Below are 25,219 nucleotides of genomic sequence, written 5' to 3'. Positions count from 1 at the left end.
TTTAATGAGTCACTTAAATCCCTATTCAAATCAAACCAAAACCAAAAACCCAATTTGAGAGACAGAATCGGAGTGAGAGAAACAGAGAAGAGAGAAGAGAGGGAATTGGAGAGTGAAAGGAGGAAGGCCTATTAGATAGGGCCCGTTGGACACCATTCAATCTAGCCATGATATTCTTTTTCCTATTGAACACATTCCCGAACTGCATTCTATTCCACCTTCTTGCTTCCTCTGTGAATTTGTTTATAGCATCCACCAACATCACAGGATGTCTCCAAGCTTGATTAACAATGTTGGGAAACGATGGGTCAGAGAGCTAGCAAGTTTGGAACTTAAAAGGTCTATTTCTTCCACTACCCCTCCTTGGCTGCATTTCCATCAGGACAGGGCAGTGGTCTAAATGACACCTTGTGAGGTGCACCACTCTTGCTTCCGGGTAAAGAAGACACCAACTGGGATTAACAAAAAACCGATCTATCCTCTCCTAAATAAGAGCTTGAATATCTCTTTTGTTTGTCCAAGTGAACCTAGGACCAGAGAACCTAGGACCAGAGAACCCAATATCTATCATACTACATTTGTCCAAGCACTCTTTAAAGAGCAATGACCTATTAACACTCACCGCTCTTCCACCAAACTTATCTTCCCCCAAGAGGGGTTCATTAAAGTCCCCAGCTAACACCCAAGACATGTTATGCAATTCCGACACTTTAATTAAATTATTCCATAAGATAATTCTCTCTGCAGTCCTAGGACTAGCATACACAGCAGAAAACATCCAGCTAGCATTAGAATTACGTACCTTAACTAGAGTATGAATTTCTTGCTCCGTGTTGGATAACGGAGTTACCTCCACACTCTCCGAGTTCCAGAGCATCCAGAGCCCACCAGCATAGCCAATCGTCTCCGTATGGATACACCCATCAAAAGGCGACCGATCAATAATCTCCCTAGCCCTTTCCCCTCTAATACGAGTTTCCATTACAACAAAAATCGCTGGGTTATGGTTATGAACCAGCTCATGAACATGATTTTGGAAAGAGGGCTTAAAAGCGCCTCTGCAATTCCATACTATAACATTCATGGGGGAATATAAGAAAAAGGGGAAACACTCATCAAAAGGCGGCAGCACCTTCGCCCCCACCTTCAAGCTCCATCCGATCCGTATCAACATATCCCTCGTCTACCCTTATCCCGGCGACATTTTCCACATGGGTATTCTTTCTCAATTCGGTCTCTGTTTGGACTCTTTGGAGAGGGATTTAAGTGACTCATTAAAAGGAGATGACATGGCAGCCTCCTATTGGCTGGCGTAAAACATTGGTTTTACACCACAGTTTGACTAAACATTTACTCAACAAAAATAAGGGACATATGTCACTTTAAAAGGATTTGGGAGAGAGGTTTTTTTTTTTTTTTTTTTAGTAATATAAACCCGACCTTTTTTGGGTAAGTAACAACAAAATAGACCAACCAACCACAATGGAACCATACAAGCATTAGTATTAGAGGGTGTAAAAACCCTCCAGTTGCTATTTTAGTAACTAGACCCTTAAAAGCAAGCTCCATCCAGGTATGTAAACCCAAAAAATTATTCATCCTAGCTACTTGCATATTTGCAACTTACTATTCATAAAGTTGTAAATAAAAAACTACTTTTTTAATCTCTCACACACTCTTTCTTCCTCTCTCACTCTCTCTCTTCTTACTTTTTATTTTTTTATTAAGTAGTTTATATTATTTTATTAGGTTGTATGTAAAAATAAAAATTGAAATGCTAAGTATAATGTTGGATGAATTTGTAAAATAAATAAAATAGTGTTTAAAAATGTAAAATAAGTGTGTTTGGATCCACTGAAGCTGCTGCGTTTCACGTTTACGTTTCAGCTTTTTTTTTTTTTTTTATGTGACACTAAAACGCTACTGTTCATCACTGTTATGGACAGTAGCCGCAACTTTTGACTGTGAACAGTGTATATGTGCACTGTTCACGGATCCACAAATTACACTTTTCACCAACTTTTTCATTAAAAATGGGTCTCACGGTACTATTCACATATTTAAAAATTATTTTGTTACAATATTTTCAGTTTTCAATTTTCAATTTTAACAAAATAAGTTCTATCTAAACAGACCTTAAATACTTTTTTACAGCAAAAACTACAAATAGGAAAGGAATATTAAATAAAATAAAAAAGCACTTTATGGCAAACCAACAAGAAAACGTACGGATCAACAAGACCGACCGAAAGTGTGGGAAAATAATTTTTTTTTTTAAAGAAGAAGACGTGGCAAAAGAACTAAGAAGTCGTAAGAAACTCCTCTGAACTTTTCCTGGTTCCGAGTAGAGTGGTCAACAAGAAAGTTTGAAATTTTGTCTGATGTCAGACTATCCACTCCCATTTGCTAAGCCAGTACGTCACCACGAAAGTTTGAAATTTTGTCTGATGTCAGACTCTCACTCCCATTTGCTAAGCCAGTACGTCACCGCACTAACAGTCCCTCATTTCTACTATATATATATATATATATATATATATATATAGAGAATAACTTAGGTCCGGAGCTGGCGTAAAAGATCCCTTTTACGCCAGCCAATCCGGAAACGCCACGTCAGCCATCAAACTTAAATTTAATACATCTATTACACGCAATTAAAACCCGCATAAAACCTCTATCTTTCTTGTTCTTCCTCTTCAAAGGATATTGAAACCTTTAAGCAAAGATATTGAAACCTGCAACAACACAGTAAAAAAGACCAATCACATGTATTTGACATTAAGGAATTTAAGATAGTATCTAAGATAAATTTCCCATAAGAAAACACCTATATATTAATTTCCCATCAGATTTAGAATGACACGAAAAAAACACAAACAAAAATCAATGAGCTTGTGATAAATCACTAACTTTTAAAATTTCAAAAGCAAACAAAAGGAACCCATACAAAGGGGAAACCCCAAATACCAAAACAACAATAAATTAGCAAACCACCCCACGCCTATTTTTATAATAACTTCAAAGTTTCTAATAGACATTTTCACAAACATCTCTGTGCACTCCAAAAATTAACATTAAAATTAAAATGAAAGCCAAACCCAAGCAATGAATTGTTGTAATATTGTCACTAGTGGTGGTGAAGCAGGTGAGAAGCACCGCCAACGATGGTGGAGTTGGTGCAAGTGTAAGCTCTGTCATTATGCCATAGCTGGATTTGGGCTAGAGAGAACGAGAAATCAGAGAGAACCTTAAGATAGGAGAAGGCCACTACAGCAAGCACCGCCGGTAGTGGTGGTGTGGGACTCGGTGGCATGGAGATTCAACCATGGGTGTCTCACAGAAAGATACGGTGGAAGAGAGAATTTGAAATTTGGTGAAGGTGAAGGTGAAGTTGAAGAGAAAGAACAGGAAAGAGAGAGATTTTATGTAGGTTTTTATTGTGTGTAATAGGTGTATTAAATTTAAGTTTAATGGATGACGTGGCATTTCCGAATTGGCTGGCGTAAATGGGGCCTTTTACGCCACGTCCGGACCTAAGTTATTCTCATATATATATATATATATATAGGTGCATTTGTTGTACTTAAATCACAAACTTATTTATATACTAGTCATTACTATCCTATAGGCATTGCATTACTGAGACGTTATAATTGCTTCTTCATAGCTGCCTTCTAGGGAAAATTCAATGGCGAAATCACCAGAGCTTGAGCACCCCAACAAGGCCTTTGGCTGGGCAGCCAGGGATACTTCTGGCCTCCTCTCTCCCTTCAATTTCTCAAGAAGGTCCTCTCTCTCTCTCTCTCATCCAATCTCACTCTATTTTTTTTTCGTTTTAGGTGCGGTTTGGATACACGGCACGTTTATGTTTGTGCGTTTTCCTTCCCTTTTTTTTTTTTTTTTTTTGTTTTTGGCTTCAATCACAGTTGTTGACTAAGTCAACAATAAACAGTATACCCATGTAATGTTCATGGGTTCCAAAAACTTCACTTTTTAGTAATTTTTTTATTAAAAATAGGTCCTATAGTATTATTCATATATTTAAAAATTATTTTACTACAGTGTTTTTAATTTTTAGTTTCAGCAAAATAAATTCTATCCAAACAGATCCTTAATCTAAAATTTTGATTATCTTGAGAAATTGGATCATTTTGTTATGCCTTATAATCATTTTGTTTTCCTCATATACTATAGGGAGAAGAGCCAATAAAAATGTAATTGGATCATTCAATTATACTAAGCATTTTTATCTAAAATGAAATTGGATCTTTTTGTTATGCATTCCTTTTTCTTTTCTTTTTTTGGATGAAAGACAATAGTGAAAAGGCTTTCATTTATTCTATTGTGAAATTATAGAGAATCTTTTATTAATAAAATCGTTACTTGGGGATGGGGATCTGAGTCTAGACCACGATGAAAATTAATCATGGTGCATGGAGATTACTCAACTATTATCGATAATGATCCATCCTTTTTTAACATTTTCTTTTATTTTATTTTTTAAAATTTTAGTACTAAATTGTTGGTTTTTGCTAAATATAACATGGTATGGTATGTTTGCAGAGCAACGGGAGAGAAGGACGTAACATTCAAAGTTCTTTTTTGTGGGATATGCCACTCAGATCTTCACAAGGTCAAGAATGAATGGGGCTCATCCATCTACCCACTTATCCCTGGGTATATTAATGCTTTCTTTTTTCTTGATATATGGGAATGTTAATGTTAATGTTAACGTTTCCTAGGAATCATATTTCTATAATATATGTATATTTTCAATGTAGCCACTCCATCCATATTACGCGGCTATTGCCAAAATGATATAGTTATGTTTTTGAAAATAAATGGAATGTAACAGCATAGTTTGGATAAAAGATTGATGGAAGGACTGAACATTGTAAACAAATGTGTAACTTAAATAGATTTAACATTGTATGCATTTCAATTCAACACTTTCCCATACTTCACATGCTATATGTCAATTACATGTTAATACATTATTGATGAAACAGAGTGAATGGATTTTATTACTTCATAAAATATTGAAATCATGGGAACTGAATTGGACAATGCAGGCATGAGATTGTAGGTGTAGTGACGGAGGTGGGGAGCAAAGTACAAAAGTTCAAAGTTGGAGACAAGGTTGGCGTTGGCTGTATGGTTGGTGCATGTCATTCTTGTGATAACTGTGACAACCACCTTGAAAATTACTGCCCCAAAATGATTCTCACCTATGGTGCTAAGTACTACGATGGAACCATCACATATGGAGGCTACTCTGACACCATGGTTTCTGATGAGCACTTTGTGGTCCGTATTCCAGACAACCTTCCACTTGATGCTGGTGCCCCTCTCCTTTGTGCTGGGATCACAGTGTACAGTCCCTTGAGATTTTATGGACTAGACAAACCTGGTATGCATGTGGGTGTGGTTGGCCTTGGTGGTCTAGGACATGTTGCAGTGAAGTTTGCTAAAGCTATGGGAGTTAAGGTGACAGTAATTAGTTCATCACCCAACAAGAAGAAGGAAGCTTTGGAACATCTTGGTGCTGACTCCTTTTTGGTTAGCAAAGACCAAGACCAGATGCAGGTACAAAAATGTTAACATGTTGCATTGTCTAGTTAGCATGTGTGAGTTACAATAAGTGTACATTATCTTAGTTTCTAACTTATCAACTATATAGGCTGCCCAAGGCACAATGGATGGTATCATTGATACAGTCTCTGCTCAACACCCTCTCTTGCCTCTAATTGGTCTATTGAAGACACAAGGAAAGCTCGTTATGGTTGGTGCACCAGAGAAGCCACTTGAGTTACCAGTCTTTCCATTACTAATGGGTAAGACAATTGTTACATTTGAATCTGAAAAGGGGATCCGAAGTTGCTTGTTATGTTGATATGACTTAGTAACTATATAAGTCAGGGTGTATTATTATTATATTCTTTAGTGTTGTACAAACCTAATTGCTACATATGCATTTCCACTGATAAATTGTGTATCAATAAATGTTATGGAATGACAGGAAGGAAGTTATTGGGTGGTAGTTGCATTGGAGGCATGAAGGAAACACAAGAAATGATTGATTTTGCAGCCAAACACAATATAACAGCTGACATTGAGGTTATTCCAATTGATTATGTGAACACTGCAATGGAACGACTTCTAAAAAAAGATGTCAGATACCGATTTGTCATTGATATTGGGAACACATTGAAGTCGAGCAATTGATTTTTACTGTTTTTTTAGTATGGCACACTGGTGAGATGAGAATACCTTTTAGTTGATTAAGTTATCTTCTGGTATCTCCTAGACTCTAGTCTTTGTTTTTCGGTTTTCTGAATATTTCTTCCTCATAGTGAGGCAAAGATGTAATGGGTTGCATTTGTGATAAATAAGGGGTGAAGTGATTTTTGGTTTGGTATAAACATCCAGTGAGTTATAGTCCCATGCAATCTCTTCCCTTTTCAGATTGGGAATATGTCTTCTTAAGTGCTACTAACATTGTGTTAATATACACAGAAATTTCAGTTTGCTTCATTACCTGGCTTCTATTACAATGCTATGTCATTTTACTTGTTCACATCTTAATTATTATTTTTTTAAATGTATACATTTACCCAATCAATATAACCGTAATAAAAGTAATGCATAGAGTTAAAAACATCACCAAAATAACATACATTAGAGAATGACAAAAATACTTTGTTGGTTCTTACCAAGCATTTCTAGTTTCTTATGTTTTAAGTGAACATTATTAGTCCCTAAAATAAAAATTTAAAAAAAAAAGAAAGAAGAAAAGAAAATTTTTAGTCCCACCTTAACATCCAATGGTATGCTTAATTTTTGAAGTGATGTGACAATATTTTTTATATTAAAAATTTGCACATAGGCACCAACGCATGTCAAATTTTGACAAATGAGACTTATCCCAATCCCTAAACAACCCAAATCCCTTTAACCGACCAAAGTCACATTAAGCCTTGATGATCCTTTAGAGCATTCTCATCAACAATTGTAAAAATTTTAACATTTACAATCTTAAAACACTGTTTTTACAATTTTAACACCTCATTTTACAATATACCAAACATTAAAACTTCTATTTTTTTTTACAACTTCATTTAAATATTATTTCTTTATTATTTTTTAGTTCCTTTTTTGTTTTTATTTTTTTCATCCTCTCTCTCTAGTCTCATTGTCTCTCTCTCTCCCTCTCTCCCTCTCGGTTTCACTATCTCAACCCGGCAATCATACCCACCGCTAGCCACTAGCCACTACAATTCCAACGACCACCACAACGATTAGAGATCCATGCCGGTCAACTCGACGATCCACACTGGTCACGTCAATGATCCATGAACGCAGACTGACGAACCCAGACCCATGAACTCAGACCCACAAACCTAGACCCACAAAATCGTCGGAGCACATCAAACCACGACCCATGACCATCGCCAGAGCACAATCATCGGCGAAGCACACTCATCGGCGAACCACATTGGCGAAGCACAGAGAGAGAAGAGAGAAGAAAGAAGTGAGAGAGGAAATAGAAAAATAGAAGAGAGAGAGCCGTTGAGGTGAATAAAAAAGAATTTTTCTTTTACAATCCAACTACAGTGCGGTCTCAAAAATGAGACTGTACTATAACTAAATCTTAAAAATTTTAAGATTTAGCAACTTTCATGTAGAGGTGTTTTTATCTCAGAAATGCTAAAAATTAGCATTTAAGAGTTTAAATGTGAATGCTCTTATGACAACTGGCTTAAAAAATGCCAATACATAAAAGATCTTCTTCATGTTCAAACCCGAAAATGGCTACATAAAAGATTAAATCTATGATTCTATATAAAAGAAATTATTTATTTCCAATTTTTAACAAAACAATTTGGATTCACAATACACTACAACAAAATGTATTTTCAGTGACGAAAAAATTTGTCACTAAATATCTAGTTTTTCGTCACTAAGGACCTTTAGTGACGAAATTGGATTTTTAGTGACGAAACTCATTTCATCACTATAGCCCTGTCACTAAAAGTCCTGGTGATGAAAAATTTCGTCACTAAAAGTTCAATCTGATTTTTTTTTTTTTTTTAACTTTTAGTGACGAAAACGTTTTGTCACTTTTCCTCACTAAAAACACTATTCAGTGACGAAAATATTTCGTCACTAAAAACACTTTAGTTTACTAAATCATATTTTGTGACGAATAATTTCGTCACTAAAACTATGTTTGGGTATATATAGTGACGAAAAAATTCGTCACTATACCTATTTTAAAGAAAATTCAGGCACATATAGTGACGAAAATTTTCGTCACTAAAACTATTTCTTAGAAAATTTTGCTATATTTAGTGACAAAATCTTTGTCACTAAAACAATTTTTTGTTGCTATATTTGTGACGAAAAAACTCGTCACTAAAACTTATTTTTTGTTTTTATTTTTTTCATGACTTTGATATTAACTTGTAACCTATCATTATATTATTAAAACCTCACATTTGAATAACACATTTATTTCAACAACACATTTATAAAAAAAGATCCATACATTTCACAAATAAAAAATAAAACAAGTATCCAATTCAAACTTCTTCCATACAATAATTGTTTGCAATACATACAATAACTCTACCTAAACCCTATTTTAGAACTAACAGAAGATGTCCTCATATGTTTTCAAGTAATGCCAAAAGTAAATCCTCTAAAAGCCACCAATAAGAAATCTGCACAAATATAAAAACAATACTTCGTTAAAGTAGTATTCATCACATCAAATCAAAAAGTTCCATTCACATTTGCAAGAAATGAAAAACACTTACAATATTAGTTTAAACCACCTTATAACACCATGCAAGCCACCCGCTTGCTCCAACGCAACAACCTACCATAAAACCAATCACAAACATCACAAGTATAGAGTGTTTACAAATATTGAAATCAATTAAAGTACTATTCATCACATCTAATCAACAAGTTTCATTCACATTTGTAAGAAATGAAAAACACTCCCAATATTAGTTTAAACCACCTTATAACACCATGCAAGCCACCTGCTTGCTCCAAAACAACAATCCACCACAAAACCAATTCCAACATCACAAGTATAGAATTTTGCAAGTATTTAAATCAAACAAAATACTATTCATCACATCTTATCAACAATTCTCATTTACATTTGCAAGAACTGAAAAGCACTCCTAATATGTATTTAAATCACCTTATAACACCATGCAAGCCACCCACTTGCTCCAACACAGCATACCACCACAAATCCAATTATTCCAACATCACAAGTATAGAGTTTTATAATGTTTATAATTAAAATTTACTTACTTTCCTCAAGCTAAGCTTACAACTTTCAGAAAAAATCCAAAATTATTGCAAACAATGTGAATTTAGCCTGCAAAAAAAAAAAGTTAAATTTATAAGTACTTCAGTCTTAAAATCCTCTCATAAGTTATTACACAAACTCATAGCTTACACATGTAATACAACAATCATCCAAATTCTTCATCCAACATCTTCAACTTCTTCAACTAAAATTTCAACATCCAACCCCTGTAGCCACATCCAACCCAGATTTCAAACAAACCCACCTCCCCAATTTCACAAATTGCACAGCAAAGCTCCTTTAATGAAGAAGAGTTATTTGGACATACAAAAGCATAAATATACACATACCAAGTAACTTTTCCTATCAATTCATTGAAGAAGCCAACCAATTGAATTCAAGAAGCAAACCACAATTAATAATATTGGGGGGAAAAAAGGAAAGTAGAAAAGAAAACACCATTATGCAGCACCATTACACAAACAAGAAAAAAGTATCCCACCAAAGAAATTTTAAGTGCAAGAGAACAAAAACTCAGAAAGTTCAAAGGGTCAAAACCATTAGTGTAGCTGAAACACATGCAGTGAAAAGGAGTTACAATTTAAATTTAGAGAATTTCAAGGAATCAAAGCTATCTAGCAGAGCTGAAACACGCTCTAAGGAACTTCTCCAAATGGTGTGAATCATTGATGCCCATGATACAATAATAACAACCAAGTCTATTAGTCTCAAAATTTTGGTCCGAAATATGATAGTAGAGAACGTACCTTTGTTGGTCTAAGAACAATAGCTTTTTCTTTCTCTTAGCCAGTAGTTCATACAGTGCTCTGGTGAAAATTGAAAATAGTCCTACAAAAGAACCCAATTCAACACCATTATAATAGGTTCTAATGGCCTTCATTAACAAAATTCTACGAGAAACAGAGAGAGGTCCATGTAGAAATAGTACCAACATTTAAAAATAAAAATAAAAAAACCAAATAAAGAAACATAATTCACTTAAATCACTATTCAAATTCCTTTTATCACAGAACAATGGAGAAAAAATATAAACAAAATTGGGCTTTGACCAGAAAACAAACAAGCAGCAATATAAAGACAAATTTCTTCCACTTGCCTATTTTTCAAGACATTGGGTCCTCCAAATTTCTTTGGGTTAGATTTGGATGTAGGAATCCCCACCAATCATCTGCATGTTATTTCACATATTTAGCACATACAAGAACTATCTGATCCAAAAGAATGATAAAATCATGCACAAACTAAAGAGAAGAAAAATGGGGTAGCGAATTATAAACAACAGTATGTATAATGTACCACAAAAATCCCTGTATCTACAAGTAAAACCATAACTAAGAAATTCAAATTATTCAATTTACATAGCAAATATATATATATATATATATAAACTTTCTAATTCACAACCCCCCACCCCCCATACAAAAAAATATAGAAAATTTATTAAATAAAATAAATTAGAACCAAATAAAAATGAGAAAAATAAACAAACCAAAAAATATAAATAAATCAAAACAAAAATGGAGAAAAATAAGCAAACCTCATTCATGGGTTGAAATTAAAATAAAAAAAAATTAAAAAAAAAAAATCAAGTGAAGAACATACATGGGTTGATAGATCGTCGCAAGGATCGTCGATGAAAAATAGACAATAGCGACAACAATAGCTAAATGATGGATCGTCGCCAAAGGTTCAACTTAGAAAATGAAGAAGTCCGTCGCAAGGATCATCGCTGAGTCTGTCACAAAGATTTGCCTTCGCAAGGATCGTCACAAGGTTTGCTCTTAACAGAGCTTCATCGGCGACGGTTTGAGCTTCATCGACGATGGCTGAGATCAACAGCGACGGTGGGAGATCAACGGCGACGATGGTTTGGGTTTGGGAGCTTAATCACCGTTTGGGTTTTTTTTTTTTTTTGAACTGCTTTGAGTGAAATGTTTTGACCCTTTGAACTTAAAAGACCGAAATGGCTCAGAGAGTGCCAGGTATTGCAATTAGGCTTTTAAGTCTTTAGTGACGAATTCCAGTTTTGTCACTAAAGGCCGGGCTTTGTTAAGTTTTTTAGTGACGAAATTCATATTTCGTCACTAAATCATATTTTTAGTGATGAATTGTGATTTCGTCACTAAAAACATATAAGTGCAAAATTATTATTATTTTTAGTGACGAATAAGTGACAAATATTTTTCGTCACTAATTCTTCCTTATAGTGACGAAAGGATTTTCATCACTAATACTATCCACAGTAATACCTACAATGACGAAATATTTTGTCACTAAAAATTTCAACTTTTAGCGACAAAATATTTCATCACTATAGATTAATTAAACTCGCGCCAAAGTTTCCCTCCATTGGCGCCCATTTTTCAGATCACAATAGTGACGAAATTTATTTTTCGTAACTAAATGTTATAATTTTTTTCATTATTAGTGACAAAATATGGATTTCGTCACTAAAGCTGTATTTTTAGTGATGAAAAATATTTCCTCACCAATTTTCGTCACTAAAAATACATTTTGTTGTAGTGATATAGAAAAAAAAATGCTTCAGGCGATGAAATTGGATTAGTAGAAAAACGTTTCAAGAGTGATGACTATTCAAAACCTGTATACAGTTTTTTCTTTCCAAGTAATCAACACCTGGATGGCTGGATTTTTTTATTTTTTATTTTTTGAGAAACCTGATGGCTAGATCTTTGCAAATAGCTAGAAAATAAATAAGATAAGCAAAACAATTTCCATCTTGACACGTTTGAGCTTTGGGCTTGAAATTTGGAGTCAACACTTGTGGTTGTTGTGAAGACCGGTGAGAGCATCTCTAGCCATTTGTCTAAATTTTTGTACTGTTTGGACAATGAACAGTAACATTTATCTTTTACATACCCACTTTTTCAAATACACCTTCTAACAAATTCTCTATCCTTTCTCCATCTCATTTAAATATTATTTCTTCATTCATTCTTTATTCATTCTCAACAATTATATTTTTCAAAAAAAAATGTTACATCCACAATATTTTTTGCAATACTTTCACAAAAATTATAACAAAATCTTATAGGGAAAATTGTTACTAGTTCTAATTTGAACCCACCACTGAAATTATATTTTTACTCACCAATATTAGCTAATAACAATATGTTACTTAAAATTTATTAAGAAAATATTGTGGTAGCATTTCCAAATTATCATTTCTTATTCTTTATATTATTTTTCCTTTCTTTTATTCCAACTTTTCCTTCTTCTTTTTTTCTCTTGTTTTTTCTCCACCACACACATATACCCATATATCTCCATCCTCTCCTTTTTTTTTTTTTTTTTCTCTAATCTCCACTTGATTCCAGAACCTCCCTCTCTCTTTCTTTCTCTAGCTCTCTATTTCTCTATTTTCTTTTTCTTTTTCTACTTGATTCCAGAACATTCTCCAGCTCTCTCTGCGATAAGAAACGGAGAAAGAGGTAGAGAGAGAAAGCACAGATGGGTTAGGTGGCTCCGCTCCGCTGCGCCTTTCACTCTGCTCTTTATGTCGCGCCTTTCGCTCCACGGCCGCCACTCGTCTTCCTCCCCAATGCAGCCTAGATGGGTTAGATGGCTTGTGTCTTTTTTTTCTTTTTCTTTTTCTTTTTTTTTTGCTTTTATTGTTATGATTTGATTAGTTTTTAGACTATGTTTTTGAGTTTGTATTTTGATTATGCTTGAGTTTAGAGATGTTTGAGAGAAAGGATTGTTGTGTTTGTAGCTGTTGTGAATGTTTGTAGCCATGGTGAGAGGAGAGAGAAATAATTGCTTTTTATTGAGTTGTATTATTTTTTTTAAGTAGAAAAATTCATTTGGAGTTGCTATAGTCTTCTCTAGATAAAGAGAATGACTGTAGCAACTTCAAAAAAAATTTGGAAAAGTTTTTCTTTTAGAGAAGTTGTTGGAGTGAGTTTTTGGTGTGTTTGTTCTCCAAAATTGGTTTTAGAGAACCTATTGGAGATGCTCTGATGATATTTGGATTTTGTCTTCGGCGGCTGTGGCTATAGTTATTATTCGATATTACCGTGCAGCCCAGCATGGAGGTTAAAGGGATTTGTGTTCTTGGGAGATTGGGATTAAGTCTAATTTGACAAATTGGGATTACGTGTAATTTTTAAGGATAAAGTTTAACTACAAAATTGGTTATAATTTTAAATTACAACCTTATTCAATATTTTTTTTATTAGAGGTGAATTTGGACAAATTCATCATTGGATTACATCTTCTTCTTACATCTTCCATGCTTGCAAAATTTCTATAAAATTAAAAATCAATAGTTATGTCATCAATAAATTGTTTAATGTTAAGTATTTGTCATTTAAAATTATGCATAAAATATAAACTTATAAATCATATAGTAAATAATATATGATTGACACAAAATTTGACATGTGTATTAAGAGCGTAAAAAACATGCAATTCAATAGTTAGATTTTTAAAATTTGTAATAATATTTATTTTATTGAGTAAGGATATAACTTTAGGTTACAACCAATTTTATAGCTAAAATTTGTCCATTTTTTAATAACAAAAATATTGTCACTAGGACAAAGTTTAGTTAAAAAATTATTGGTTATAGTCTAAGGCTACAACCTTACTCAATAAAATTAACATTATTACATATTATGAAAATCTAACCATTGAATTGCATGTTATTTATGCTCATAATACACATGTCAAATTTTAAACTATAAAGACTTGCAATTTAAACAATTTATTGATGACATAACTATTAATCTTTAATTTTTTAGAAATTTTGCAAACATGGAGTACATAAGAAGAAGATCTAATCTAATAATGGATTTGTTAAAATTCACCTTTGATAAAAAGATATTAAGGTTGTAGCTTAAAGTTACAACCAATTTTGTAACTAAATTTTATCCTAAAAAAAACCAATAGGGTTCACTTAAAAATTCAGGAATCAAAATCACTCCACAAGTAAACTTTACGATAAGTATTATGTTTACAACACTTTCACAATAATGACTAACCAAGAAAAAATAGCTGTGGTTGACGAACAAGACACGCAGTGACAAGTTAGAGAAGAACAAGACACGCAGTGACCAACGAGAGAAGAAGTCTTAGCGTGTGTATAATAACTAATAACCAATAACCAATAACCAATGCTCCAAGAAAAAATGACCAATGTCTCTATAAAATAAAAATAAAAAAATGGAATGAGAAGACAGAAAGTGTGGCATGTGAGAACTAAGAAGGGGTAATTAAGAAACTCCTCTTCCTTAACCTTTCCTTTCCTAGTTCCAGAAAGATAGGAGTAGTCAGCAAGAATGTTTCAGTTTTATATCCCCATTTGCTAAGCCAATACGTTACTAAACCCTCAAGTTGAACAGTGCCTTATACCTAGTACTATATATTATATATATATATATATATATATATATATATATACATATATAAAGGTACATTGAGTTCCCATTTGCTGAGATATATAATACCTCACCAAACCCTCAACAGTCCCTTATATAATCTAGTACTATATATATAAAGAGGTATATTTTATTACCATATCACAAACTTACTAGTCTTTACTGGCATTGGGGGATTGCATTGCTATAACATTCCAATTGTTTCTTCATATATAGCTGCTTTCTAGAGAAAATTCAATGGCGAAATCACCCGAGGTTGAGCACCCCAACAAGGCCTTTGGCTGGGCAGCCAGAGATACTTCTGGCCTCCTCTCTCCCTTCAATTTCTCAAGAAGGTCCTCTCTCTCTCTCTCTCTCTCTCTCTCTCTCTCTCTCTCTCTCTCTCTTCCATTGTTTGATTTTGTTTTTTGTTATCAATTTGTTATGCCATTATAATCATTTTGTTTTCCTTATATACTATGGGGAGAACAGCCAATAAAAACGAAATTGGATTATTCAATTATACTCTTGTTATGTAATTTGAAAAGGCTTGCATTTATTCTAATTTTTATTTTGTTTTATTTGACCATTCTACCGTGTTATTATAAATATTATATATATATATATATATATATATATTTTTTTTTAATAATTCAATACCTAGGGATGGTAGATCTAAATCTAGACATTTATATTGTAAATACAAAAAGTGTCAGTTGGGTTACAAAATTCTTAACTTCTTCTATCTATAAACAATTTGATAATTAGAGAAAGGGAAACACCTACATTGAAGACAAGGGCTCTTGGCTTTATTTGATCAATTAATAACAATGTGCGTGGTGATTACCCAATTAGTATTGATAATGATCCATCCTTGTTAACATTTTTTTTTTTGGTTCTGAATTGTTGGTATGTGCTAAATATAAAATGGTATAGTATGTTTGTACTTTGTAGGGCAACAGGGGAGAAAGACGTAACGTTCAAAGTTCCTCTTTGTGGGATATGTCACTCGGATCTTCACATGATCAAGAACGAATGGGGTACATCCACCTACCCATTTATCCGTGGGTATGTTAACGTTAATGTTTCCTAGGAATCATACATCTATCACTATATCTTTACATTGTAATAAAGAATCGTGTTGTATTAAATATTAGGAAACATGGACAATTCATTTGAGATGCGGCCCGTGTTGGACACTTGACATGCCTAGGACACTTTTACATGCATGTTCTAACAAGAGGAATCAAATTCCATTTCACAAAACAAAGAAAACATTCATGCTCTGAATAGCAATAATGCATTTGAAAATTAATAAATATCTCCATTCTTGGTTTATGTTCTAATTCCTAAACACTCTTTAATAGTCATGAATTTGCTTTATTATTTATTAATACTCTTAATTTGATATATATTTAAGATTTAACATTACATGAAAAAGAAATGCTTAATATTATATAGAAAATATAAATAAAAATATATTTAATAATTATTTAATCGACATGTCCTGTTGTATTTGTATTTTTTTTTTTTTAGTATACTAAATATTTTTAACACACACACACACATGGAGAGAGGGGAAGAAGGTTTTTAAAGAAATTTACAGTAGTGTATATTCAAAAGGGCCTAACTCTTGAATGTACAGCACAGACTTTAAACCTCTTTAACTCACACTCATTTTCCAATGTAGGATTAACCCACTATTTTTTCTTTTGAGAATACTGAATATTTTTAACACACACACACATGGGGAGAGGGGAGAAGGTTTTTAAAGAAACTTACAGTGGTTTATATCCAAAATGGCCTAACTCTTGAATATACAACACATGCTTCAAACTTCTTTAACTCACACTCATTTTCCAATGTGGGATTAACCCACTATTTTTTCTTTTGAGAATACTAAATATTTTGAACACACACACACACACATGGAAAGATGTGAAAAGGTTTTTAAAGAAACTTACAGTGGTGTATATCCAAAAGAGCCTAACTCTTAAATATACAGCATAGGCTTTAAACCTCTTTAACTCACACTCATTTTCTAATGTGAGATTAACCCACTATTTTTTCTTTTGAGAATACTAAATATTTTTAACACACACATACACACATGGGAAAAGGGGAGAAGGTTTTTAAAGAAACTTACTATTGTACTTGTACTTGCTTGTTATGTTTGTTAGGTTCTAAAGATTTAGGATCTAAATGTATTAGAACTTCAATGTGTAATGTTGGCAAACCATGATCAAAACTTAGAATCTAGATTTAGGCTACTCAAAGTATAATGATTGTAAAGTTGGAATCGAGTGATTGCAAAAAATTACTGTTCACTTTCTGCAAGGCTCAATCGATTGAAGCTCATGTAAAATGTTTTTCTACAGGTTTTTCCAATTCAAGCCTAAGCCCATATGACATGTAGGGTTTTATGTCTTGTGTTAAGTATAAAAGGAAAAACCCTAACTACATTTTCAGGTTGTTGTTTATGTTATGTGTGTAAATCTCTTGTGAGATCTAGAGGTGTTTGCCTTCATACACACTTAGGGTTATCAAGATCAAGATTGATATCGAGAGCTTGGTGATCGTTTCAGTTGCTGCATAAAGAGTTTAAAGAAAAACACAAGTGGAAGTACTTATGGTTGCTGTGAATCTAAGAAAGAAGTAGTCTGTGGACTCGGAGTTATCATATAGTCGTGGTAGTAAGTTTTCTACTCGAGAGCAATAGGATGTTAGTGGTCTAAGTCGCTATGTAAAACTTCAATTCTTTCATAGTGGGTCTATTTTACCTTGAGGATAGCTAGGTTAAATTATCCCTAAGTTTTTTACCAGTTTGGTTTTTCTGAGTTATCATATCATTATGTTCTTTATTTTCGCATTGTTTATATGATATGATTTACTTATGTTAGCCTAGATTTGAATAATTTACTTAAGTTAATCACTTGGCTAAATAACTAGATTAATCTGTTTGTATTTAAGGGGTCTAAAAACGTACAAGTGATATCAGAGTAGGTTAGCTTTAGTATTTAAATCCTTTGATCTAAGAGTTGATCCTTGACCCCTATTATCATGGAACACGGTCACTCTCTTGTGATCCCACCTCACTTTGATGGAAATAGCTATGCCTATTGGAAAGTAAGGATAAAAGCATTCCTGAAATCTATTAATGAGAAAGTTTGGAATTCCATTGAATACGGATGGGAGAAGCCCACTACTTCGATTAGTGAGTGGCAAACTTCTAAGAAAGAAGTCGCTTTTAATAGCAAAACCATGAATGCTATTTATAATGTTGTTTCTATGGAGGAATTCAAGAGAATCTCTAATGTTGAGGCTGCTCATACTGCATGGAATATTCTCCAGACAGTGCATGAAGGCATAAAGGCAGTTAAGATTAACAAACTGTAGCAGTTAACTACTAGGTTTGAATTAGAATGTCTGATGATGAATGTTTTAATGAATTCTATGCTAAACGTAATGATATTGTTAATTATGCTTATAATTTAGGTGAAATCTATGATCAATCTAAGATTGTTAGAAAGATACTTAGATCTTTGACTAAGAACTTTAGACCCAAAGTGACTACCATTACTGAAAACAAGGATGTGAACTTCATCCCTGTTGATGAAGTTGTATGATCTCTCCAGTCCTATGAATTGGACCTACCTAAGACAAACAAATCTAAGTCAATGGCTTTTAAATCTGTTGATGATGTTGATGGGAATGGATTTGATGATGAACTCTCTACTATAGAGATTGCATATCTTGCCAAGAACTTTAAAAACTTTCTTAGGAACAACATCAAAAGAGCAAGAGGTAAAAACAATGCTGAACTTAGAAATTTTAGCAGGAATGAACCCACTAAGGTGAATAATACTGATAAACCTAAAGAGAAAGTAGGTCAAACCTCTAATAATTCTATAGGTCAACAATGTTTTAGTTGTCAAGGGTATGGTCATGTGAAGTCAGAATGTCCTACATGCTGAGTATTCAGAAGTCTCCCTTAGACAAAACTGGTCTAGGTTTTGAAGATAGCATCACTGTTTCTAAGACTCATTCCACAAACTTTGTTTCTTCTTCTAAGCCTCTCATGAGTGAAATTGTCAAACCAGTAGAAGTTATACCTCCTAGGAAGATTAGGGTTGATCTCAAAGAGTCTAAGTCTAAGAATTCCACCCTTCTTAAGGATAAGTTGCATAATAGACCTGCATGGGTTTGTCATTTTTGTGGAAAGTTGAGGCATATTCGTCCAAACTATTTCAAGTTGCAAGCTGCTAAGCGAGCAAATAAGCCAAAAGTACATGTGCCTCAAGCACAAGATCTCATGGTACTTATTGATGAGTTGGTAAATGTTTTAAACTTTTATTCCAATCTTAGAGTTGCTCATCATTCTAATATGAATAATAACTCCAATGCAAAAGTTGCATTTATAAATTTTTGGATGCAAAAAGTTCGATCTAATTGAGTATTTTTGACATGGTCCTTGTGCTTCATCATTCTATTCTTTGTGACCATTCCTCTTTGTTGTTTTTGCTTTCTTTGTTTTTTTTTTTTTTTCTAAGATTTGCATTGTATAACATTCATGCATTTCATACTAGGTTGTTTTTGTTATTCTTAAAAAAAAAAAAAACAAAAAAAACAAAACAAAACAAATACAGAAAAAGGAGGAAAAGGGAAAAAAAATATGTTTTGCATTTTTTTTCTTGGATTTGAAATTAAGGTTGGCCATATTATCTTTACATAATATGTTTATATACCTTATTTAGCTTGGATGAGCTTATTTTATTACACTTTACTAGTTTGAGTTTTATAGTGCATGTTGTGTGGGAGTTGTTTATAGTTTTTGCTCACATGATCTTGATCTTAAAGTCACAAGCTTTTGATTGTAAGGACTAAAAAATCCTAAGAGAAAGACATAAATAACCATCTCACCACTATTTACTAGCCAATCATAAACACCTTAGTGCATATAATATGATTTTGTACTCAAGAAAGTGTAGCACATGCACAAAAAGAACATAAGGTATAACCTCGGCTTATAATAAAATTCAAATTGAAATAAAATTGGTATGTACATTATCCAGGCTATCTTAATTAGTTTCAAATCAAATAAAATTTGTATATACATTATGAGGCAAATCAAGAAACTTACATGATTGCAAGCTTGTTTTCTAGGAGATGTAGAAGTTATATGATGTTACTCTTTAGGTGATGGTCACTTTCAAACTTATGTGATGAATTTTGTAGAAATTGTGATTGATTACTATCCATATATCACCTCATATATATCTCAAGCTTTTGCTAGTTGCATACACTAAACAAGTTATTCTTTGCTAAACTTAGTACATGATATTGTGTGTGATCCTATTGTGGTCATCCAAGATTAAAAATTCCTTGATCTTAATGCAAAATGTGTTTAAAGTTTGAGATTTGAGGACAATTTGATTGAAAATCTTGTTTTTGGAAGATTTGGCTTAATTTCAAGGGTTTTTGAAAAACGTTTCATCTCATACTCATGCATTTTATTAATAAAATTTTTTGTTTTGAGAAGTTTCTGCATTAAAATGCTCCATTTTTCAAAAATTTGATTTTTCCAGATTTTCGATCGATCGAACCTATTGCTTGACCGATCGAAATTACGATTAAAAATTTGGTTTGAATCTGCCTAGCTCAATCGCTGCTCAATTGATGCTGGATCAATCGAATGTGTTTTTCAATCAATCGAACCACTTTTCAACTGATCGAAAATCGGTCAGAGAGTTTTTTATAACATGAGCTTTTCACGTATTCTTCACTATTTCAAAAGTTTTCAAAAAGCTATTCTCTCTCTCTTCGACTGATCCAAATTCAAAGACATTTTTTTGTCATTTTCCCTCAATTTTTTCTCAAGGTTCTTGTCGTCTAGCACCGGTAAGACTATTCTACCCTTTCTTTTTTTAGTTTAATCTCATTTTTCATGCATTTTAGGGAAATTTTCAGACTTAATAAAATTTAGGGGTTTTGATGTTTTAGTTGATTTCTTTCAAAATTGATCAATGGGTTTTTGTTGTTGGATGATATAAACATGTTCTTCATGATTTATTTTGATCAATTTGGTGGATTGGGAAGAATTGAAAATTCTAGGGCTTGAAACTCAATGAAATTGGGGATTTTGTTCAATTGAGATTAATTTGATGAAATTTGCTTGTGTAATTGATTAATTATGTCATTATATACTGTTATCTAACTTGTGTAATGATATATTGATCAATCTGTTGGGATTTTTGAAATTGGGTTTTTCAAAGTTTGGGTTTTTGTTCTAAAACTCTAAGTTCAAGCCAATTCTGTGTTTTTAAAGTGAAATTGAACTATTCTCAATGCATTAGGGCATGCATCATGTGTTAATCCTATTCATGCATCATATAGATTGTTATTTTCTATATTTTTTGCTCTAACCATGTCTGATGCAGTCTGCCCTTGGGTTTTCTTTGTTTTTTTTTTCTTCTGATTCTCTTTTGTCTATCCTATTCCAACCTTAGCATCATGGTTAGGAAGACTAGAGCCCATAAGACATCCACCTCTACCTCTACTCCAGCTTTTGATAGTGAGAGGTTTCGGAGTGAGAGAAACCAAGAGACCTTTGAGAAGCTGAACATCTTTAGATTTGTGTGGGCTGAGGGAAAAGTTGTTTTAGATGAGCTTGATCCAGAAATTAGGAGGAATTTTGAGCGTAAGGGCTAGTTAACTTTGATGGATATAGATCATCCTCCTTCGGCTACCTTGACTAGAGAGTTCTACTTAAACCTCTCTGTCCACTCCAATGATTCCAACACTCAATTTGTGAAGAGTTGGATATGAGGTGAAGAGTATGTCATCACTCCTTCGGTAGTGGCCTCTGCTCTTGGGGTGTCTAAGGTACAGCATCTTGTGTACCCTTATGATAAGACCCCTCCACTTGATGATATTATGTCATATCTCACCAGTACTTCCATTCAGTGGGGTACTGATCCTCGAATTATTTCTCATGAGTTGACTGAAATTCATTATTTTTTTTTCCAGATTTCTTGCCATTCCATCTAGCCCATCTCTCATTTGCACACCATTCCTATCGAGAGATGTGCATTTTTGTATGTCCTTGTGACTGATGCTCCTATAAGTTTTCCTCATCTTTTCATTCGATCCTTGGTTAAGGTTCATAGGAGTAGTTCTACTGCTCATGGTTTGTTTTTTCCCGTTTTTATTCATTGGATTTTGTTATATCTAGGTTTAGATGAGTTTCCTGCTTCTGAACCTGTACACATTATAGCTCCTATAGGTGCCACCTTCCTTAGGCAAAGAGCTGCTCAATGAGAGCTAGCTTTAAACGCCCTAGAGTTGAGTCTTCTTCGGATGTTGCACCTCCCCCTCCTCTTCCTTCAGGTGATCTCGTTGCTGAGGAGTTTGTTGATACGACTGCTGTTACTCCTCCTTCACCTTCTACTTCGGATGATTCTAGCATTTGTCGTATGTTGGACACTATCATGATCGTTCATGTGGCTCATGGTCAGCTCTTGGTAGACGTGCTTATGGAGCTTCAGGCTTTGCGTGTAGATTTGGAGAGCATTCGACGGACACCTCCACCACCTTCTTTTGATGATGAGTCTTGATTGCCTTTTGGCAATTCGTCACAAAAAGGGGGAGTACATATGAATGGAGATAGGGGAAGATTTTTTTTTTGAAGCTTTGGAAGGTGCTTCATCTTGTACTTATTTTTTTTGGCTCATGATGTATTTATTTTGATGTATTTATTTTTTATGGGTTGTATATGTTAGGGGGAGACATTATGTTTTTATTTCTGTTTCTTGTTTCACATTGTACTACATTGGCTATTGATTTATATTTATGAGGTTATTCATGATATATGGCTTTTATTTTATGTTATGTGAAATCAAGAATTTATTTTGTTTTACTTGTATTTTCCACACATACGTTTATGTGTTTGTTGAGTGTTTCAAGAATATATAGATTGATTCAATCGTGCTGTTACCTACACTTACAACTGATAAATAGTAGTTAGGTTGAATTATTTTTTATTGAGAAATTTTATTGTAATGGGCTGTTTTTTTAGCTTTGAGCATTTTGTTTTGTTATGTGTTTTGTAACGGATTATCAAAGGGGGAGTTTGTTAGGTTCTAAGGATTTAAGATCTAAATGTATTAGAATTTCAATGTGTAATGGTGGCAAACCATGATCAAAACTTAGAGTCTAGATTTAGGCTACTTAAAATATGTTTATTGTAAAGTTGGAATTGAGTGATTGCAAAAAATTACTGTTCACTTTCTGTAAGGCTTAATCAATTGAAATTAAACTCGATCGATCGAAACTAGTGCAGAATGTTTTTCTGCAGATTTTTCCAACTCAAGCCCAAGCCCATATGACGTGTAGGGTTTTATGTTTTGTCTTAAGTATAAAAGGAAAAACCCTAGCCACGTTTTCAGGTTGTTATTTATACTATGTGTGTGAATCTCTTGTGAGATCTAGAGATGTTTGCCTCCATACACACTTAGGGTTATCAAGATCAAGATTGATGTCGAGAGCTTGGTGATCATTTCAGTTGCTGCATAAAGAGCTTAAAGAAAAACACAAGTGGGAGTACTTGTGGTTGCTGTGAATCCAAGAAAGAAGTAGTCCGTGGACTTGGAGCTATCACATGGTCGTAGTAGTAAGTTTTCTACTCGAGGTAGCAATAGAATGTTAGTGGTCTAAGTCGCTATTGTAAAACTTCAATTCTTTCATAGTGGTTCTGTTCTACCTTGAAGATATAAAAACGTACAATGTTGATATGACTTAGTAATTATATAAAACTGGGTGTATTATTAATATTATCTCTATATATTAAGATGATTCAAAAAGTTAGTTATTACTTAAAAAAAATGTCAACAATACCCCTAATCTAATTAGATAATCATTATTCTTAATTAATAAATGGTTAAAATTGTAATTCAATAAAAAAAAAAAACTACTGGAGAAAATTTTTTCCTAAAAATTAGCACACAATCTTTCTCCTATTTAAATATATTTCACGCAAGTTTAATACATTTTTTCCCTAAAAACTTGCACACACTAAACTCAGTAGTTTACTTCTTTTCAAATCTTAAATTTTAGTTTCTTAAAAATCCCTTCTTATGTTAGCACACACTCTTTCTCATACTTAAATATATTTCACGCACATTTAATACATTTTTTCTTAAAAATTAGTATACACTAAACCCAATAGTTTACTCATTTTCAAATCCTAAGTTTTAGTTTCTTAAAAATCTCTTCTTATGTAACCTCACTAATAATAGATAAATTCAAATTGAAAAATTACATTAAACTCAAAATAAGAAAGAGTCTCGTCGCACGTGCTGAGCGTCTGTGATGAGGCTAATTATTATTATTATTAAATAATCTTGTGTGTACAAGCCTAATTGCTGCCTATGCATTTCTACTGATAAATTGTGTATTAATAAATGTTATGGAATGATAGGAAGGAAGTTATTGGGTGGTAGTTGCATTGGAGGCTTGAAGGAAACACAAGAAATGATTGATTTTGTATCGAAACACAACATTACTGCCATGGACGGAGCTGTTATTGGACTTGGGGGGGGCAATGGCCTCCCCAATTTTTTTTTTTTTTTAAATATTATCATATTAATAAATACTAATTTTAGTAATTTTGTTCAATAAAATTATACTTTGCCCCCCTTAATAATGCCATCAATTCTTTTGAGAGTAATGTTATAGTCACAAACGTTTTTACAACATTTATACAAACTATTGAGGTAGCAAATTCTTATTGGTTCGTACACTTGCATCACTTTTTACTTATTAATAACCACTCACCATATTAGTAATTTGTAAATTTTTTTTGTAGTTTTAGCATTTTTCACCTTTTAAAGGACATAAAAAAATTAATATTAAATCTAATATACAAACCCAAAAAAATTAGCCTAACAACAAAAATTACCAATAATAAAACTAAAAAATTTAAGCCCAATCAATCTATTTGACCTAGAACAAACAACATGGCCATTTAAAAAATTTTAAACAAAAATCCTTAGTAATAAAACAATAGACTCAAAGGTCAGAGCCGCCGCACATAGCTAGTATCAAAGTCGCCCCCCCTAACTCCAAGTTCTGACTCCGTCCCTGATTACTACAGACATTGAGGTTATTCCAATTGATTATGTGAACACTACAATGGAACGACTTGTGAAAGCAGATGTCAGATACCGATTTGTCATTGATATTGGGAACACATTAAAGTCGAGCTCTTGTCTTTTGGTATTTTTAGTCTTTTCATTTTTTGGTTTTCTGAACATTTCTTCCTCATAGTGAGGCAAAGATGTAATAAATGAGAAATGAAGTGATTTTTGGTTTGGGATCTTAAACATCCAGTGAGTTATTGGCGCATGCAATCTCTTCCCTTTCTCAGATTGGGAATGTCTTCTTCAATGCTACTACCTTTGGGTTAATAGGTCACTTCGGAGTTTAAAGTTTG

At 33.2% G+C, this 25,219-nt stretch overlaps 3 protein-coding genes across 3 annotated transcripts in view; 2 read left to right on the top strand and 1 right to left on the bottom strand.

The window, feature by feature from the left end:
- Window positions 1-484: 484 nt before the first annotated feature.
- LOC115950206 lies at window positions 485-1,084 on the bottom strand. Its single transcript, XM_031067445.1, has one exon. It carries the CDS (start codon window positions 1,082-1,084, stop codon window positions 485-487), a length of 600 nt encoding a protein of 199 aa, XP_030923305.1.
- A 2,503-nt stretch (window positions 1,085-3,587) lies between these two features.
- Window positions 3,588-6,533, top strand: LOC115950657 (probable mannitol dehydrogenase). The gene is made up of 5 exons (XM_031067881.1): window positions 3,588-3,786; window positions 4,564-4,677; window positions 5,073-5,586; window positions 5,681-5,834; window positions 6,020-6,533. Exons 1-5 carry the CDS (start codon window positions 3,689-3,691, stop codon window positions 6,223-6,225), a joined length of 1,086 nt encoding a protein of 361 aa, XP_030923741.1. The 5' UTR covers window positions 3,588-3,688; the 3' UTR covers window positions 6,226-6,533.
- Window positions 6,534-14,976: 8,443 nt separating this feature from the next.
- LOC115995451 (probable mannitol dehydrogenase) overlaps window positions 14,977-25,219 on the top strand; it is a 34,467-nt gene continuing 24,224 nt past the window's right edge. The window contains exon 1 of the mRNA XM_031120024.1: window positions 14,977-15,086. Coding sequence (XP_030975884.1) covers window positions 14,989-15,086 — 98 coding nt within the window. The 5' untranslated portion in view covers window positions 14,977-14,988. The remainder of the gene's footprint in view (window positions 15,087-25,219) is intronic.

The sequence above is a fragment of the Quercus lobata genome, chromosome 6, assembly GCF_001633185.2.
Source record: "Quercus lobata isolate SW786 chromosome 6, ValleyOak3.0 Primary Assembly, whole genome shotgun sequence".
In the NCBI taxonomy this organism is placed as follows: Eukaryota; Viridiplantae; Streptophyta; class Magnoliopsida; order Fagales; family Fagaceae; genus Quercus; species Quercus lobata.
The sequence above is the reverse complement of the archived record's forward strand: the minus strand, read 5'-3'. Positions and strand labels throughout refer to the sequence as shown.